A 15,402-nucleotide genomic window follows, 5' to 3' on the forward strand; every position below is an offset into this window, starting at 1 on the left:
CCAGGACGCGTTCTAGGGTCTTCAGCACGAAAGAGGTCAGGCTGATTGGCCGAAAGTTCTTCGCGGACTCATGACCTCGCCTGCCCGCTTTCGGTATGAAAACCACCCGTGCGCGCCTCCAGGACTGCGGTACGTATCCTAAAGTGATGCAGCTTCGGTAAATCTCAACAAGCCACGGCACAACCCTTTCCTGCTGCTTCTGTAGCATGACTGGCATTATACCATCTGGGCCTGGAGATTTGTATGCGGTCCTGCGGTAGACTGCACTAAATTTGTTAGTGTTAACCGATATCTAAAACACCTACCTCCAAACTGGGGTCACATAAAGCATGATTGAGGTCACCACCCTGGCTATAAGCAACCTAGAAGTATGCCGCGGCCTTCCCACGTTCCGCATCACTATCGCCAGGGCCATATTAGCAGTGGATGATTTATCACAAGCATACTGTACGTGTTGCTTATAGCTGAGCTTCCTGTCTATCACCAACCCTAAGTATTTGATGGTCGGCTTGGAAGTGATGATATGATTCCCGATTCTAATATAGGCCTAATTTCTCTTCCGGCGCTTGATGATGAGGACCGCTCTGTCTGTCTGTCTGGTGCTCAGAGGTGGCGGCGAGGAAGATCGGCCAAACCAAAACCAAGTGGCCGAGGAGAACCTCCATAGTGGTGGCACCGGGAAACGCTGTACTCACTTTGGTTTGCCGGCCGTGATGCAGTAGGGGAATGCTCCAAAGGCCTAATTAGGGCGATCAGACCCGCGTCTGCACAGGGACTCATCTGAAGTGGCAAATTGGTCACGAAACCTTACCAGGGGTATACTGGTACCATGGGAACCGGGATAGCTCCTGGACTCTCATACTTCGGGTAAGCTCCCGTTGTACGTGAGTACAGCTCGGTTATTTGCGGTAGGCCCCCTAGTGGGAGTTTCATGGGGGTTGTGGTTATGCTCAAATGAGAAGAGACCTTCGGGCCTCGCCGTGGTGTTGCGTTTCAACACTGGTGCCGTACTTCTTAGTTCGGTAGAGATTTAGGTAAATCTTGCATCCACCAGAAGGTGGGAACTGTGGACGCCCAGACATGCAGTGAATGATGTCCTTCTACGTTGAGATTTAGGGGGAGTCGCCATACATGTAAAAGGGGGGTGTACAAAATTTTTTCACCGAATATAGTCATGTGGAGTATCAAATGAAAGGTCTCGATTAGTACTTTTTGAAGTCAGTCTTAGTTTTGAGGTTTGTTAGAAAGGCGGGGAGTGGGAGGGATGGAAAGTGATGATTTCTTGAACGGACCCATTTGAAACCCATATTGTACGCAGAATTTTCAGTTTGCGACAGTTTTCAGCATATATTATAGTTATGTCTAGGAATATAAAGGTTACTCAAATTAACTGACATGCCAAAGCCTCTTTGTTTCTATCTGGTACAAGATCTATGGGTTCGGTTTTACAAAATCTGTGGTACTGGATCAGTAAAGAGCGCTAGGATCTTCTAGATCATATTTGTTAATAGAAACTCAATTGGAAACTCTAAATCACACACTTTTAGAGTACTTTGAAGAAGCTTGTACTATTAGCCGAGGCGAACGAAGGAACCGAGAACTGCAAAAATACAGGATATCAAATAGATGATTTCTAAATCGTGTTTGCAAAAGCAATACAAGTGCTTCCTCGCGTGAATATGAGCGGCTTGTAGAAAGTTCGGAGCAGGAAAGTGTTACTCTGAGGCATTGGAACAATGGGAGAGCAGTGGTTACCAGTAAAGAGGTGAGAACTGCTACACTATCTTTTAAGTACTTCAAAGACACTGGACACTATCCAGCGATGGTTGATAAGGAAATACTATAGAACACGTAGAGTGAATTCTAAGAAATCTTCTTCTAGCATTTCTTGCACTCTTAGCAGAGGGTAGAGGTGTTCTTCTTACCAAAGTCTGGAGATGATAACTATTCAAACCCAAACAATTTCAGACAAATCAACTTAACGATATTCGGGCTGAAGTGGAGGACTGAGTGTTACATGCACGGAATAATGCTAACGTCGGACTCACTAAATGAAAACCAACAAATTTACCAGCGTGGGAAGTCCTGTGAGTGGCTTTCACTCATTGGTTTCCAAATTAAAGGCCGTAGCGCTCAAACGCGTTTACGCGATTGTAGTGTTCGTGAGCATTGAACCTAACAGAAGTAACGAAAAGCTGCCCCAAGGTGGTACGTTGATAAGATGTGTAGACTGCAAAATCTGCCAGTACACGCCCAAGCCTGTCCGGATACGGTGATCTCATTGACAGTTGGTGCCTCAGGCTAAAGAACCTAACTGACCTTTACCTTCCAAAATTATCCTCCAACAAAGTTTGCCTTTCAGATAAAAACAAGTGGATTTTTTTCTTAGGACAATATAAACGAGTCTTTCAGGAACGATTGAAGAACAGCTCTACCGCAATTTGCAACAATAGTCGAATTGCACCGCAAAAGGTTCAATTTCACCTATACCGGAACTAGCAACTGAAGTGTCCGTTGCATTGTTATTAATGACGGGAAACAAACACATAATGATATTACAAAGTTCAAGCTATCGAAAAGCGAGAAAGCTTCCAGAAGTGTTGTGGGAATTCGTCTGGCCACATTCAATATGGATATATGCTTCAAATTGGGATTCTACAAGATGATATCTATCCATCCTGTAATGAGAAAGCGGAATCCACGGAACATTTCCTACGTGAGTCCCCCGTCTATGGACGCATCAGACATTAGACTTATGTTGTTGATGTCCTTCAGCTGCAGGGGTCAGCGTGACATCCACTAGAAAAAATCATGAGATACAGAAACGAGTGCACGTCACTTAAATGAATGTGTCGAGTATAATGGACCACTAGGGTCTGAGTGCTCAGAGGGTATAAGTCTCCCCGATCTCAAACACATATACACATTAGTCCGGTTGGCACATCATAATCCTTCCTCTTCAAAAATTGAATCTTTATTGAAACAAGAAACAATTGAAGTATACAATCGATGAAATATTTTCAAATTAACGAAAATCAATTGCCTTATTCAGTAGGATTTTCACCGTCTCCACTTGCATCAACTTTAGGATTCTCCTTAACAGATAAATGAGCTGGTCCGGTTTGCTGTATCTGTATAATCCGCTCCTTGGATTCATCCAACTTTTGCGGCAACGGAACCTTAACTGTAAGAATTCCGTCGGATGACAACGTTGAAACAACTTGGCTCGGATCATATCCTTTTGGCAAGCAATACTTCCTTACGAAGTGTCTGGAGATCAAACCATGGTCATCCTGACGCTCTTCATGTCTTCCTTCGACAACTATAAAATCATCCACTGTTTTCACACATAACTCACTAGGTTTAAATTGTTGTACGTCCATGCAAACTTGAAATCCATCCTTTCCAACTGTAGAAACGCAAGTATCAGTGTTTCGACCCAAAGGATACTCGCTTTTAGTATTTATGCGAGCGGGCAGAGATTGCCGATACCGAGGACGGTAGATACGGTTCAATTGGTAAGGATATATCCCAAAGCCAAAATCATCCGCAAGCACTCGATTAGATAAACAGTCAAGCTCGTCTGCTAGATTCAAGAGTAAAGATAAAGACGACATTACTCCGTATATTGATATATTTTCCTTCTTCACTGTAAGGGATTCTTCTAATTCAATTGATTCCAGAAAATTTTCAAGATTCCGTTTGTAGAGATTTTAGATAATCTGCTTTCGTACAATTGACGAAATTGTTTTGTTGCTATCTAGAAAGTGAGAATTGATCGGTTGCTTTGATTAGCGAGAACAGATTTTTTTCAAACAGTGCGGGTCACAAGGTAACAGACAATAGTACTCTGTTTACATGCGACACTGATTTACATTGAAATTGTGATGGTGATCTGGACTACAGGTCGATTCGCGTTCTTTGGAAATTTTATTTATGGACCACCATAAGCCCTCATAGTGTATGAGCCATCTCTGTCGGTTCCTAGCAATGTGCCTCAGCTCGCCCTATAACTTTCGCCCATCGCACATAGCTCTGTTCGCTCGTCCTGGGATAGTTGGTTTCACTGCATGGTATAATTTGCAACCAATGTAATCGTCGCCCTTTCTCGATACGTGATCTATCCACTGCCATCTGTGCCTCTCAATCGATCAACACATCCCATTTAGCAGCACAGATTGATCATTGGTGTGGAAAAGTCTTAATTTAATCTTGGTCTTGAGATAGCATTTTCGGATTTTGGACTGCAATGATCAATTAGAAGGAGAACTTTGGTTTTGTTGGTGTTTATCTTGAGTTCGATTTTTGCTTCTCTCTCCGCATTCAAAGCCACTTTGCCGAGGTCCATGACTTGTGTCGTCATATATTGTTCTGAAGGCAGTATTGACCTCTCTAGAAGGTCCCTCCTGTGTGGGAATTCAAGATACATTCTCTGTTCATGTTAACGAAAACCTGCTCGAATAGACAAAATGGAGGTAGAGCGGAAATTTGAACTTCACAATGATCCAAAGGGTGTTAATGTTATCGATGCAAGAAGATAAAGAGCGGAAACCAGTCTGCTTTCTATCGATTAAATTTTCGAGATGTCCTTTGGTGCGTTCCAGGGTTATTTTAGCTATGGTCTTTGCGACAGCAAGAAGTCTACAAATATCGCTCCATGTGCCGCACTCGAAACGGGTGCCATTCTTCAAGATGTTAACGGTCATCCCTTTCTTCCAGTCATTGGGATAGATTTCAGATTTCTGGCATTTTTAAATATGTGGAAGTAGAGACTCTACAGAGGCTGCAAGGGAAAGTTTCATTGGCAGGTCGTGAGGTCGGGAGCCTCACTCTGCTTGAGCACGTCGCGTCGATGGCAAAGGTGATTTCACTTCTATTTGAAGGAGTACTCTCTATCTATCCTTACCATCCGAAAGAGGTGGAACTTAACTCAATGTTACATGATTTAGAATCGTGGTGAAATACTTGGTTTACCTTTTCAGCTGCTCATCATCATGGGTGAGAAGCATACCGTCAACGTTTTTCACGGGACCATCAAAAGGCTTGCGATCGCTTGCAAGCTCCTTCGCGATGTCGTACATGGTGGCAAAACTGTTGCTTTTGCGGTAGCTTGTGATTCGCTTACCTATGAATTGGTTTTCATTCTTGTGCAGGCTAGGTAGGTGGAGGAAAATGCCCACCCGTGGACAAAAACTGGTTATGAAAACGATACTCAGAAAAATAAACCCAATATGGGGGAGGAGAAAGGTGTTTTTTTTATAGAGCAGAGCTTCGGAAATTCGGTACCGGCATTCTTTTGGGTATGGGCAAACGAGCTTCTGCTCTTCGATTTCAAGCGACCGCAGTACGTCAATAGTTAGGAATTTGGCTATTATGCACTTTATGATAGAAAACATAATAATGAAGTGGAAATGAAATCTACTTCGAATCCTTTTCGTAAGAGTTTGAAGCTTAAAAGGTCAACCCCGAGTACAACGGTGCCTCTCGGCTGTTGAGAATCGTCGTGGATGTCTCCGGATCGACATCAAAGCTGTTGGAGCAAAAGATGATGACAGAAGGCAGTAAACTGAAACTGTGTTCCTTTTACTGGGAGAACGCATAAAGAATTCTGCGGGTTCATCAAGGAGAGGCAGAATATCTACCAAAATATCCGAGCTCTAGTAAGGGTATTAAGTTCTCCTATAGTAGAGAAGAGAAGCGGAGAAACGGTAGAGGAACGGTACAGGTGAACCTTTTGGTACCCAACAAGGGGCCAAGAAGAAAAATCCTCACGGGGGAAGCTGATTACGGCCTCAGCATTGGCAAGAGGTGAAGAATCAAAAACTCGGAGACCGGCAAAAGGACGGAAAAAGATCCGTTGGGAAATTCTTCGGAAAATGAAAGCGAATTCTGAATGGGCGAACTAAGGTGATAGTGTGAGACACAGGAAAGCGATATGATATTGGCGTTAAATAAATTCAGCGAGTGATCAACGGATATCAGTGAATCAGTGAACAAGCGGAGGTTAAACGCCGAAAACAGGATATAAAAATCGAATGTAAAGATCTAGACAAGGTTTTATCACGGGAAGATATTTGCTTTGCGGTAAAGGAATAACTTAATTTTAGCGAAATGAAATAAATTGCAATAAGAGGGTGGAGATACACCGGCCACTATTATTAGCGGTTTATGTCCCGGTCAGTGCAGGTTCAGTCCGGATAGCTGAGTGAGTAGAGCACAACGCTATCGTACGGAAGGTCGCGGTTCAAATCTCACTGGTGGCAGTGGGATTTGTATCGTGATTTGACGTCGGATAACAGTCGTCTCAGCTGTGAATGAGTACCTAAGTCAAGAATTGGTTCAGTCGTGTGCCAAGCCAGGGAGCAAGTATCTTGAAAGAGCTGATTTAGACGCATTAATTTTAGCCAATTTGCAGCAGCATACGTCGGTCAGTACGATAAATCATCAAAGACCATACTGCAAGACCACAATGCGTGTTGTGCAAGGAGAAATAGGTAATGGGCGACTGGCACGTTGCAGATGGTGGCAGGTATCTGGGATATAGAAGGATGCTAAATGCATGGCTAAATAAAGCTAATACAAATTAACTTCAATCACTGGGAGATAGTTCAAGCTTTCACAAAACATTCGAGAGTATGGCCATCTAAAAGGCAAGCCATACAGAGAGGTATAGTATTCTCTGAAACTGGGTTCCATCCTAAGTGACCATCAGGACATTTTTCTTGATATTTGAAACAGTGAAAGCAACTTTCGAAGACGCGTTAGAAATGGAAAATGGGAAAAGTTAGTTGGTCCACTGACGTTTCTGAGGAGGCAACATTTCTAGCGGCTCTAGAAGGAAGCCATGACTCAAAACGAGCGGTGCTAGAAAAGGTAAGTCAAGTGTATTCACGTGAAATTGAGGTATGTTACGCCACAACGACGCGGCGACGTTTCCACCCCCGTAGAAAACCAAACTGTTGGTGGAATCAGGAAATTTCGATATTAAAAATTTACCAAAGAGCAAGAAGAAAGTGAGAACACAAGAACTGACGGAACTGTACCGAAATCTTCACAGCAGCCTTGAAAAGGCCCCTTAAAAGGGTCTTACGAGAAAGCAAACGGAATGTCTATGGCCTTGAGGCAAACTCTAACGTTACCCACAATGTTGGAATGAACTAGATAAGTGGGCCCGATCCCTGGGGTTATCGAGGAGAAACCACGATGTTGGTAAGCGGTTCACAGTGGTTATGCTAGACGTTAGGAATGTCTTTGACTCGGCCAATTGGAGTTGAGTTAAGGGCACCGTGAATATACTAGGCGTCCCTGATTGCTTAGCTCTGTGAATGGAGAGTTACCTCTAGAAGAAGCTTTTTTGGTACGAGACGGACGAGCCGCGTAAGTAATACATTGCTTCAGAATATATTTACCAGGGTTCCGTTTTAGGAACATAATGTATGTAATGTAATGTAGTGCTTGGCTTTCGCGTGCCAGAGGAGGCAACTTTGAAAACGATCTGGCGGTGATGACAGTTACGAACACGAACGCAAATATGAAATTTTAACCAAGTGATGAACGAGTTCATCAAATAATGGTTACGAATAAATACGTCAAATTTAACCCGACGGGCGAAAACAAAAAAGTAGTCCCTATTACCAATCGCTGGAAAAACAATACTCTCAAAATTGGTTACTAGATGCCGAGGGGTAATGATCGATACCAAGTTGAGTTTCAAGGACTATGCACGGAAGAAGGCATGATGCATTATATCAGACGTCTAAAATGTAGTCGCTAGTTTCTTCTAACAGGGACGCAAAATAAATCCAACTATATGCTGACACTTTCTGAACGAGAGGTCGGCCGCACTAAAGGTGCGCAGCACTTGGTTGCTTTACGTAAGTACCCGTTGTTTATACGTTACCTCATGGTTTTCTTAAGATACATTTTGATTTTGTGGTCATATTCAAATTCCCGCTGTGACAAAAAGCAATAGTACCAGTCTATACTGAGTATACGTCTCAGTATTTATACTGGTGGATGCACGACCTACTGAACTAAGGAGTATAGTACCCGAATTGTTAACCAAACTCTACGTTTGAGACCCGAAGGCTTTTTATCCACGTGGACGTAACTGGGCCAACTGCTAATAATATAATATAATAACCGGGCTGAAAACACATGCCACAGGAATTCTTCTGTCACATACGAACTTACAGGGCTTTCCCCGTGACCATTGTATCAGATAACCTTTGGTTTCATAGTCAAAGCCATCTCGGATGAGTCCCCGTGCAGACTCGGGTCTGATCGCCCTAATTAGGCTTTGACACATTTGCCTACTGCACCAGGAATGGCAAATCAAAGTGAGTACAGCGTTTCTTGGTGTCACCACTTGAATGTTTTCCTCGGCCACTTGGTTTTGATTTGGCCGACATATTTGTTGTCCCGGCTTCCTCCTCGCCACCTTAGAGTATCTGAAACGCGTATAGGACATCATTCAGTGAGGCATCGCAGGAATGATTCCCTTGGACATGCTAGCAAATGGAGTGGATTGCCTCTACCAGTGGAGGAGATGGGTCGGGTGACGGCATAGGCAATTGAATCATCATCTGATATAGTGCCTTACAGTTGTTGTAAGAAGTATGTATTTACATCGCTCTGGATTGGACGGGACTCCCCGCTGTCCTCAATGCATCGCTATGTCCGAGCCTCGAAACATGTTATGTTCAAATGTCTAAGACTTGTGGATGGCAGAAGTAGTTTGAAAGACCCTCACATAGAGTACAAAACTTTTATATTCTATAATTCTGTTAACAATGATAGGATTTCCATCAAACTTTCCACCATTATGCTTTATGTTATTGTTTATTCACATGCTATTTTGTGCTCCTGGGATGAATTTAAGGTTTTTTGATAAATTTCTAAATTATAGTAATATGCCATTGTTAGCCTCATTTAAGCAGATATCGGAAGGGGATGTTTTTTGAGGTTTCGTATATGAGTAGGTGCATTATCGTGATTTTCCTCAGATTTTCTGGTTTGGTAGGGTTGAATAAGAAGGAAAGAGTTCCTGATAAGCTTCCAAAATCTAATTAGCTCCTAAGAAGAAGTAGTCAATCTAAGCTCGATTTTTTTATTCTAATATGACTTATTTTAGTATAATAGCAGGCTTCTATAATAAGATTCAATTGTATTTAACATTGTTTTGTTTATTATTTATAAAAATGAATTAAATTTTCAACTTAAATTTGCTCGTTTGCTTCACTTGCTCTCTTCCCTGGTTTCATCTTCAGCAGGATCGTTGTCTGCCTCTAATTGAATATGAACATCGTGTTCCTGCCATTTTTCAGCCGCTCCCGGTGGATGCGGAGCCCTAACAGTTAAAATACCATCTACCGACAATGAGGACACAACGTCTTTTGGATCGAATTGTTGCGGCAATTGAAACTTCTTTGTGAAATGCCTAGCAACCAATCCATAGTCCTCTTCACGTTCCTCGTGCACTCCTTCGATGACTATATAATGGTCGACGACCCTCACCGTGAGTTCGTCCCGTTTGAACGGTTTAACTTCTATTGCCACCTGGAACCCGTCCTGGTTAACAAACGGACCTCTCCGAAGTTCAGCGGGTTCCTCGATCTCGTATGCCTCTTGGCCTTGGCAATATTCGCAACAGCTTTGAACTATTAACGGGGGTTGCTCACACTCTGGTTGGAAATGGGTCATGGAATCGTTGCGGCAGGTATTTAGGTCCGTGTATTCCGGGCTATATTTTTTTTTAAACATCGTAGAAATTTTTATCTGTTTTCAAAAATATTAACTTTTTATGTAAATTAGAGATATCACTTTATTTAACTTTATTTATTTAACAAGATGCGCGTATAGCACTTAATCACTTTCTGAATTTGGGCATTCCAACTGGATCCCAAATTTCGCTCTACCAATGCATCAATTTTTCGAGTAAAATCGAGAACAAGGGAGAGCGATCCAGAAGGAAACTACTCTCAAGTAGGGGAGGAATTCTCTTATATAAAATCAAGAGAGTTTATACTAGGAGAATTCAAGCGGACCCGAAGCTTCTGGAAGCTACGCGAAGTAGTCATTAAGGCATTCGGAATGGAACCAATATTTTTGTTGAGGTAGGTCACGTCTTCAATCTGATTTCGAAGCTGGATGGATTTTGTGGTGGTTAAACAATTCAGCGCATCAGGAGAATAGGTTTCCCATTCTTTTGTAATCTCGTATGAGTCGCAACAGTCGGAGATTTATTTGACGTCGGTTGTGGATGCATGCATAGTCTGCGGAGTTAAGTATGTGCACAGAATCAGATGCATTTTTTGTAAAAGCAGAAAATTAGGTCAAAAGAAAAGTCAAGATAGTATTCCATGTGCATATTTGATTTACAGGAAAATTGACCGTACGAAATACATGTGTTCAGAAAGGGTGTAAAAGGAGTTGTATGTGTTTTGTTTTTTTTGACAAGAACGTAATGTACACTCTGGTGGACACAATGCAAAAAGAAGCAACGGAAAAGGATAAAGTAAAACCCTCACTGAGTGTGAATAACAAAATTGAAATCCGGACAATGCAATAAAATCGTAATGATAACATTAAAAACTCAAAAGATTATTAACACTTCTAATGATGACTTTTAGCATGATATGTATATCCTTCACTGGCCAGTGGCATAGATTTGATCAAACGTGGGACGTATTTGGCTGCAACTTTTCTCCATTATTCGAGAAGACAAGTATTTTTTGTTTGAAGGTTCTCAATGCAGTCCGAGCATTATGGAGAGGTTTTGAGTAACTTCGGACAGACCACTTCCACATGCGTACTTTTTACGCTTTATGTTTCAGGCCCACTGTTTTGGCATATGTATTCGGAATGTTTGACAAACACCTAATTTCTCGGCGCTGGCATGTCGATTTTTTTTAAATGTCGATTAAAAATAATAATCGTTGGCGTAATAATCCATATGCTCCTTGAAATGTGTTACAGCACTTCATTCAAGACCGTGACGGTACATTGCAGTACACTGTAGGAGGGAATGTGGTCAGCATTGCGTTCGCCCAAGATTATTACCTTCATTTGACTCAGGTACTCATTCTCAGCTGGGTCGACTGATATCCGACATCCAGTCAAGGTAACAAATTCCTCTGCCACCAGTGAGATTTGAACCGCGATTTTCTGCTACGAAAGCCCAACGCTCTTACCACTTGAGCTATCTGGGCACACTGATCTGATATAATCAATTATTATTTCATTTCAGTTATATTATTTTTGTTTATCTTATTATTATTTATGATCCTTATTTTTTATTTCCGAGTTATCGCAATCTCGGCAGATGCCGGATTTTACCTAATACTAGCACTAAGTGCCAAGCATTTAGGCTCGGACGATCCTACCTACTTAAAAACTAAAGGGGCACTGGTGGTGGTGGCCGGTGGTAGGTCAGTGGGAGAATCCGTCGAGTACCCCCCGCAACATCGAGCACGTATGCAGAATGGTGTACTTCTGCATGGTTTGAACCAGACTGTGCGAAAATCCCAGGACATCAAGGGAAGCCGTCAGGGATTTAGGTACAATACCTGTAGCTGACAATATTATGGGAACTACAACCACCCGCTCGAGACGCCAAATTTCTTTGATTTCCCGAGCCAATGGCTCATAGTTCACCTTCTTCTCCACGTATTTCCGTTCAATGTTGCTATTATGGGGGATAGCAACATCAATAATATACGCGGAGCGACCCGTCTTGTCAACTAGCAGTACGTCAGGCTTGTTGTGTGCGGTATGGCGATCAGTCAGAACTTGCCGGTCCCAATACATGCTGTAAGCAGAACTATCAAGTACTGCTTGCGGCTCATATCGGTAAACCGGACATGTTCCCGTGATCAGCCCATGCTTATATGCAAGGTTTTGATGGATAACCTTACATACAGCATTATGCCTGGTGATGTATTGCACCGGTGCCATAACAGTACAGCCAGAAATGAGATGGTCCAACGTCTCTAACGCCGAAGCACACATTCTGCACTGGTCGTTCTCCACCCGTTCTTTCATGATGAGCTTTTTATAAGCTCGGGTGGCGACCACGCCATCCTGAATGGCACACATGAACCCGTCCGTCTCAGCAAAAAGCTCCCCAGCACACAGCCACCTGTTCGACAGATGCAAATCGACAAATGGCTGCCAAAGACAATTCACGTGTTTACCATGCATTGCCTTCGACTTCCATTCCTCGATCCGCTCCTGGTCCGACTTCACCCCACTCAGAGGATTGAAAGATCGATCCTTCAAGTTAAGTGGAGTCAGTCCACAGTCTGCCTTACAGACAGCCGCATGCAAGGGGCTCGCCTGCTCTCTACTGTAAAAATAAGCGCGCAGCGAGTCGACTTAGCGATGATGTTGTGCCGCCACGTCAACCACGACCCTACCTCCAATGTCACGAGGCAGGTTCATCCGCTCCACGGCAGACTTTGGGTGATGCATTCGGAATTTGGACATAGTTGTCCGTATCCGCCGCTGGACGTTTTCCAGGTCAGTCTTCGTCCACGGCAATATTCCGAATGCATAAGCCAGTGAAGGGATAGCGAATACATTCAACGCGCTTATTTTATTCTTCCCCGAGAGATGCGATTTCAGCACCAGCTTTACACGTCGCAGGAATTCGGACAGCAGAGCTTCCTTCAGATCACCAACTCGAGCATGGGTTCCTTGCAGAATTCCTAGGTACTTGTAGAAGTCTGTCTCGGTCATAGCTTCGATGTGGAGGTCACCAATGCTATGTCCGGCATGCGGCTCGTGATGACCTTTGCGAATGGCTTGGATTCGACATTTGTCTAATCCAAACTCCATCCGAATATCACGGCTGAACATGTCTATTATTCGCAACAGACTTCTAAGATGGTTGTCAGTACCAGCATACAGCTTGATGATAGGTACATCAAGTGTGTCAGTTCGCACTTAGCACGTAGGCCATATTTTATTGCAAAACCATGCCCTCTAGCATCATTCAGTAGCCATGAAAGGGGGTTCAGTGTCATACAAAACCAAAGAGGACTCAATGAATCCCCCTGGAAGATGCCCCTCCGAATACGGATGGGCTCTGAGGTATTAGCACCCTCAGATGTACGGACTGACAAGGTGGTATGCCACCCTTCCATGACTGTCGCCAAAAACTTTATTAGTTTCGGATCAATGCGATACAGATGTAGGATGTCGATTAGCCAGGTATGCGGAACGCTATCAAAAGCCTTGGCATAATCGATATAGCAACTGAAGAGGTTTCTTTGGCCTCTAGTTGCTTGTCCTACAACTACCGAGTCGATAATGAGTTGCTCTTTGCAACCCCTTGACCCAACTCGACAGCCCTTCTGCTCCTCGGACAGAATGTTGTTGGTCTCGAGGTGCGCATTGATCCTTCCACTAATAATGGACGTGATGAATTTGTAGAGGGTTGGTAAGCAAGTGATCGGTCTTGTGTCTGCGGGGTCCTGCACCGTGTCCTTCTTAGGGATAAGGTAGGTAATCCCCGCAGTGAGGAAAGGTGGAAATTCCTCCGGCCGACTCATGACCTCATTTATACTGCGTGCCAACCGACTGTGTACGCTGGTAAATTTCTTATACCAGAAATTCTGCACCCGATCCAGACCTGGGCCCCTCCAGTTCTTCGAGATGTTTATAGCTCGTCGAACTTCCTCTTCGGTAACATCCGCGAAATTCATGCCAGGTGTATTGGCATAGCGGGTGCCTTCGGCGGTGATCCACTCAGCATGCTCAGCATGCTGAGCAGGTAACCCCCAAAGTCCACTCCAATACTCTTTCGCTTCCGTCACCGAGAACTGTATTGTCTGGGCGCTCTGTTGGGATTCGTTGAGAGATCTGAAAAAGCTCCGCTGGTTCCTCGCGTATGTTGCATTCTGGACACGTCTGGAATAACTTTCGCCATACCGTCGTAACCGACTGCATATGACAGAAAGTTTCTGTTTTAGTGTGTCCAGAATTTCAACTACGGGTGTCTCACAGGGGATGGCATAGTTCCGGTAAACCCTCTGCACTTTATTTCTCACCCGTCGGCTGGCATTGCCAGTGCTGATCTGAATCAGTCTAACAATGTCCTGCCTTAGTGAGTCCCGCCGACGTTCCAGACGAATTTTCCATGGTGGATCTCTTTTGTCACTCAAACCAATAACGCGAAAGCGAATCTTCTGACCGTGCAATCTGATAGCCGCAACTGCACCACAATACACAAGTGATTGTAGTTGCAGCAGCGACATATCAGCACACAGTCGAGATGCAATCTCATCATTGATTTGAGATAGAATTCCCGGAGTTGCTGGAGATGCATAGAGCCTGGGAATACCTGGTCTATGCAAAGGATCCATATCCGAGAATTCTATACACGCTCTTTGGAATTCGTCCCGAACTTCAGCGGAAACCTCAGCTGGACGGTGGAGAAGAGTGCTTCGGCGAGTACTGAACCTGTTGCCTGCAGTGCGGCGTGGTGTTGTTGATGCCGCCGCCTCTGCCCCCATCGACTCTCGGTCACCAGTTTCCCCGATGACTTCAAGTCGAACACGTTCCCTGATGGCGGCCGGGATTGTGTCACTGCGAGTGATGAAGCGGTACTGGTCTGCGACTCGCTGCACAGTCACGTGCGCGAATTGCGGGAAACGCTCGACGAATCTCTGGTGCAACAAGGGGCGGTAAGATGTTATACCCGCCCCCGCCGTTATTTCGTAGTAGGAGCGGATGATGAAGAGGTTCATTTCTTCAGTCCATTTCATCCGCTTCCTACGCGAACCTGCTGAAGTGGTCGCCACTTGTGGCGAAACAGCTGCAGCAGGCGGAGCTGTGCTCCTGGTCGTCGTGGCGCCTAGACGTCGAACCGCCCCACGACTAGCGGTTTCGACGCCGTGCTGTCCATTACGAGAGCCCGACCCAGTCACCAAGTCAGACGACTCCCGCCGGTTATCCGTACCGGACCTTAAATTTCTCCTTCTTCTCATTTTTTGGTGGTGCATTTTATCCCTAGCTGCCAGGTGTGTAGATAGCTTCCTTAGTGAGTAATCTGCAAGACTGCAAAGTTCCTGCACTTTCCTCACCTGACGCTGCGGTGGCGTACAGCCATTCAGACTGAAGCTATCCATCCCTCCTCCTTTCACAACCGGGCTTGGGACCGGCTTCGGCGGGGTTTGATCCTTATTTTATTTTTGTATTTGTATTATATGGTAAAATTATTAGGAAGGACTTCCTTCCTCCTCTTTGACCGCGCAAAACTTTCTTTACCAGGCGCATCCTCCAATATAATGGCCTGAGGATGCCATGGTAGAGGCGTGACCTTAGAGTTCCCGCATCTAGGGTAGAAGTATCGATTGAGGATACGATCTGTCGTGGCTCTTCCCTTTCGATCGCCGTACT

General features: G+C 44.3%; 2 protein-coding genes across 2 annotated transcripts; both read right to left on the reverse strand.

Moving 5' to 3' along the window:
* Window positions 1-2,956: 2,956 nt before the first annotated feature.
* LOC119648394 (heat shock protein 23-like) lies at window positions 2,957-3,779 on the reverse strand. Its single transcript, XM_038050133.1, has one exon. It carries the CDS (start codon window positions 3,615-3,617, stop codon window positions 3,045-3,047), a length of 573 nt encoding a protein of 190 aa, XP_037906061.1. The 5' UTR covers window positions 3,618-3,779; the 3' UTR covers window positions 2,957-3,044.
* A 5,316-nt stretch (window positions 3,780-9,095) lies between these two features.
* Window positions 9,096-9,938, reverse strand: LOC119649191 (heat shock protein 27-like). Its single transcript, XM_038051221.1, has one exon. It carries the CDS (start codon window positions 9,760-9,762, stop codon window positions 9,238-9,240), a length of 525 nt encoding a protein of 174 aa, XP_037907149.1. The 5' UTR covers window positions 9,763-9,938; the 3' UTR covers window positions 9,096-9,237.
* Window positions 9,939-15,402: the final 5,464 nt, after the last annotated feature.

This window comes from Hermetia illucens, chromosome 2, assembly GCF_905115235.1.
Source record: "Hermetia illucens chromosome 2, iHerIll2.2.curated.20191125, whole genome shotgun sequence".
NCBI lineage: Eukaryota > Metazoa > Arthropoda > Insecta > Diptera > Stratiomyidae > Hermetia > Hermetia illucens.